Genomic DNA, 3,515 nt, shown 5'->3' with positions numbered 1-3,515 from the left:
AAAACCCAGGAATCGTAAAATACAAATCTACTATCACACATGCAGTTAAACGGTCTAGATTTTTTTTACGTGTTGGTCGTATCGTAAGTTACTGACTCGCATCTCTATCGTGTCATCTTTAGGAAACGGAAGTTCGAACTATATTGACGATTTTGCCCTCCTCGACGCTGAATTAGTCTCCCGTATTAAGGCGTACCTTTCGAGCATCACCGTGACAGAGCACAATCCAGCCATTTTCTTCTACTGGAACAACGAAGCGCTCGAAAAGTTCGTCGATGCAGCCAACGCCGAGAGTTCTGGTCATCCACAATGGTTTTCCCAACCGCAGGGGAGCGTAACACCAATGTCTGTCATGAACGACATCATCACTAACTTAGCGCAACTTAGTGGGGGACGATGCGACCACGTGCTGCTGGCGCCAAACTCACTTATTCAATACGGACACGTGCAGGAGCGGCTTCAATACATGCAGTACGATGACTTTATGCAAAAGTGCATGACAAACGTGGCACCGGGCAATGCGCTTGCACGTACTTTTGCACTTACGAGTCCATCTATCGAGCGTGTAGTGCCGATACAATGCCTACCGCCACCGCCACGGGTCAGACAGCTTTTCGAGTAAGTTACATAGAGGAACTTTTACATCCCTTAATTTAGAATAGTGTTTTCGCGTGTTTTTTGTATCTTTCTGGCATGTGTACCTCAAGAGGAATACAGCAGCGACGTTTTCTTCTTTTGAGAATCGTAAATCGCTTCTTTATTTACTCGGATTTACGTTTTTCCCTAAAAACGATCATCCTATGTAGATCAGGTAATGACAATAATAACACTCGAAAACATCTTACAACAAAAAGGTTTGGTACTTTGTTACGTGAAGAAAAAAACGCCTTTTCAGCAAAGCATATTGCAACAAGACATCCTTAGGGCACGCTAGGCAACTTAAGTCGGCCACACTCCTTTAAGTGTGCTTTTACAATTTGCAAAATGAATGCAACGTAAACTTATTGACCTAAAATGATTAATTTACGAGTGCGCTGCGTCGATGACGGCTGCGAGCTACTTGTTGAGCGCCATGGCGCCAACGAGCATAGCATTCAAGTAGCAGAGCTTAAGGAAATCGTTCTTCAACAACGGAGACAGCTTTCTGATTGCAAAAGGGTCATCACACCGACCAATACCCAGCCTTTGAATCTCGAAGACTGCTTCGTGCTGTTCCGAGGACAAATTCTGGCAGATCCAGACGTCGTGGATCTCAACTCTTTAAGTGCGACAGATTTCTTCGTATTTGCACCTGATATCCAGCAAAGAGACTTTAATTCACATTCTAGACATGAAGCTCACAAAGATCTTGCGACTTTTGAGTTGCTGCGATCTCAACTCGTGGACATGGGCTTTTCAGCGGCGCTGGCGGCTCACGCTTTGCAACAAAGCAGCAACAATCTTTCGGATGCTGTTGCAATGCTAATCGAAGGTCAAGTGGAAAAGAAAGACCATAGAATGGAAATTGATGACAAGACGGAAACAACCACAGACGTGGGGATACAGCATCATCCATCGATTTTTCCACTACAAAGCTTACTGAATGACAAGAAAATGGACAAGCTACGAGAGTTGGCAGCAACCGATTCGTTTCAAGCATTATTGATGCTTGAACAAAACTTTTCGTCGGAAATGCTTCATCAGCTCAACGAGAACCCGGTGGCGACGCTGCGACTCCTTTCAGCTCCTGCGATCGATTCATCGATAGTGACAGCAGATAATGAACTCAAAATCGACGATGCTATTGACAGCAATGACGCAAAATACGGAATTGTGGCAAACACTGTTCCAAATGACGCTATTAATCGGGTGCGAAATCAATGCTTGCAACTTTGTATTCTTCTTCGTTATTAATTCTTTTTTTTGGACTTATAGCTTGTTGCAATGGGATTCCCTTCGGATGTAGTGGAGATGATGTATGAATCTTGCGGCGGCGATGAGCACCTTACGGCAAACGCACTCCTGCAAACATTAGAGCCATGAGAGCAATTCGTATTGCCCAATTAACTATACAAGCTCGAACTAGATGCTTAAAATGTATTCAATAATATTGGAATTGCAAGAATCAACAATAAAGCTACTTTGATGCGTAATAATTAAACTATGCCAGTGCTGCTGTACGATCTCTTCATGCTTGCGCGATTATTTGCGTCTCGAGTCAACGTTCGATTCATTGCTAGCACTGCTGCCTTCTTCACCTTCTGGAGCTCCCGAGTGAGTCGCACTTTTTCACTATTGCTAGAAGCCAGCGCTTCTTGAAATGTATGGTGCTGAACTTTCCAGTACAAAACAGTTGCATTCGCTTCGTCGTTATCTGTTTGGCTCTTCGACCTAAAGGCTTTTAGCACAATATCCAATTCGCCCGTGGTTTGGCTACTACTTACAGAATCAACTTTCTCCTCTAATCTCCTCACGGTAGCCTCTAAATCTTCCACTTTCATTCGACCACGTTCATGGTCTTGAAAATTGCCACTTACTTGCGAAATCCGCTTTGTAAGATCCGCTTCACTTCTTAAAGTTGCTACCAATCTGCTTCTGGTGTATGCGTGTGCCCGCTTCTCGCGATGATACAGTCGACATGCTCGATTTGATGCATTTAACGAAGTGAGAATATCTTCATCACCACTTCCAAGTTCTTCATCGCCTTTATCGCCGATATTTACTGCATTACGAAGCTCTCTTGCATTGTCTCGAACCAATCGCGACCCGATGCTTGTCTTTAATTCATCGCGCTGACGATGCTGTTTTGAAGCAAAGCAGCACACAATTGAAATAACGTGCCAAGCTACGACTGCCGAGCGTGAACAAACATCGACATGCATTACGTTTGAGGGTTGTAACTACGACAGTGCGTATATCTCCCGTAAAGGGTTCTTTGGTAAAAGGCACATTAAAAAGTGCATCTTTCAGCCAGACGACTATGCTGAAATATATTTTTTTATGATTTTTGTTGAAATAGTCATAACAAAAAAACATATCGAAACAACTTGCCGGAAGTTTGAGGCTTCTACAATAAGACATTTGTTTTGTGAAAGGGTTGTCAGGTGTTAGGGTGTCTGTATTAAAATATTATTAATAATACGACCACTTCTTATTTACCTCGTCTAAATAATTTTAAAATACAGTGTTTCGAGCTTGACGACGAACAAAGGTGTGTTGGGCATTGTTGGACATCGAGTGTGTTAATACTTGCATGGGCTGGGATGCAAGGCGTCAATATGTAAGCTTTTTTTTCCGGCAGTACAGTAAGACAGCTGTTAATCCAGAAATCGGACTTGAAAGAGCGTAGCATTTTGCTGCATAAACCCTCCTAAAGACGGAGTTCGCTTGAGCTCATGTAGCAGCCGGCGAAGCGAAGTTTGTTGTAGATCATCATAATTTCGGCGAAAGCAGGCGCGAATATGGGCACTGAAAGTGGTGTAAATCACCCGCAAAGCCGGAATGGGTGGCATCGGTCGACTTTTATTGAAAATTCG

General features: G+C 43.4%; 3 protein-coding genes across 3 annotated transcripts; 2 read left to right on the top strand and 1 right to left on the bottom strand.

Annotated features, from left to right (window-relative positions):
* Positions 1-39: 39 nt before the first annotated feature.
* CCR75_009571 (uncharacterized protein) lies at positions 40-622 on the top strand (the record flags this gene model as incomplete). Its single annotated transcript, XM_067967610.1, has 2 exons — positions 40-83; positions 133-622. The coding sequence occupies 2 exons, from the start codon at positions 40-42 to the stop codon at positions 620-622; spliced, it is 534 nt and encodes a 177-aa protein (XP_067817648.1).
* Positions 623-1,014: 392 nt separating this feature from the next.
* On the top strand, positions 1,015-2,360 carry CCR75_009570 (uncharacterized protein; the record flags this gene model as incomplete). The annotated part of the gene is made up of 2 exons (XM_067967609.1): positions 1,015-1,848; positions 1,915-2,360. The coding sequence occupies 2 exons, from the start codon at positions 1,015-1,017 to the stop codon at positions 2,020-2,022; spliced, it is 942 nt and encodes a 313-aa protein (XP_067817647.1). The 3' UTR covers positions 2,023-2,360.
* Positions 2,136-2,861, bottom strand: CCR75_009569 (uncharacterized protein; the record flags this gene model as incomplete). Its single annotated transcript, XM_067967608.1, has 1 exon — positions 2,136-2,861. The coding sequence occupies one exon, from the start codon at positions 2,859-2,861 to the stop codon at positions 2,136-2,138; it is 726 nt and encodes a 241-aa protein (XP_067817649.1).
* Between the last annotated feature and the right edge of the window lie 654 nt (positions 2,862-3,515).

This window comes from Bremia lactucae, assembly GCF_004359215.1.
Source record: "Bremia lactucae strain SF5 chromosome Unknown BlacSF5_NotPlaced_109_SHOA01000055.1_9215bp, whole genome shotgun sequence".
Classification (NCBI taxonomy): Eukaryota; Oomycota; class Peronosporomycetes; order Peronosporales; family Peronosporaceae; genus Bremia; species Bremia lactucae.
Note: the sequence above shows the minus strand (reverse complement) of the source record. Positions and strands in the feature narration are given on the sequence as shown.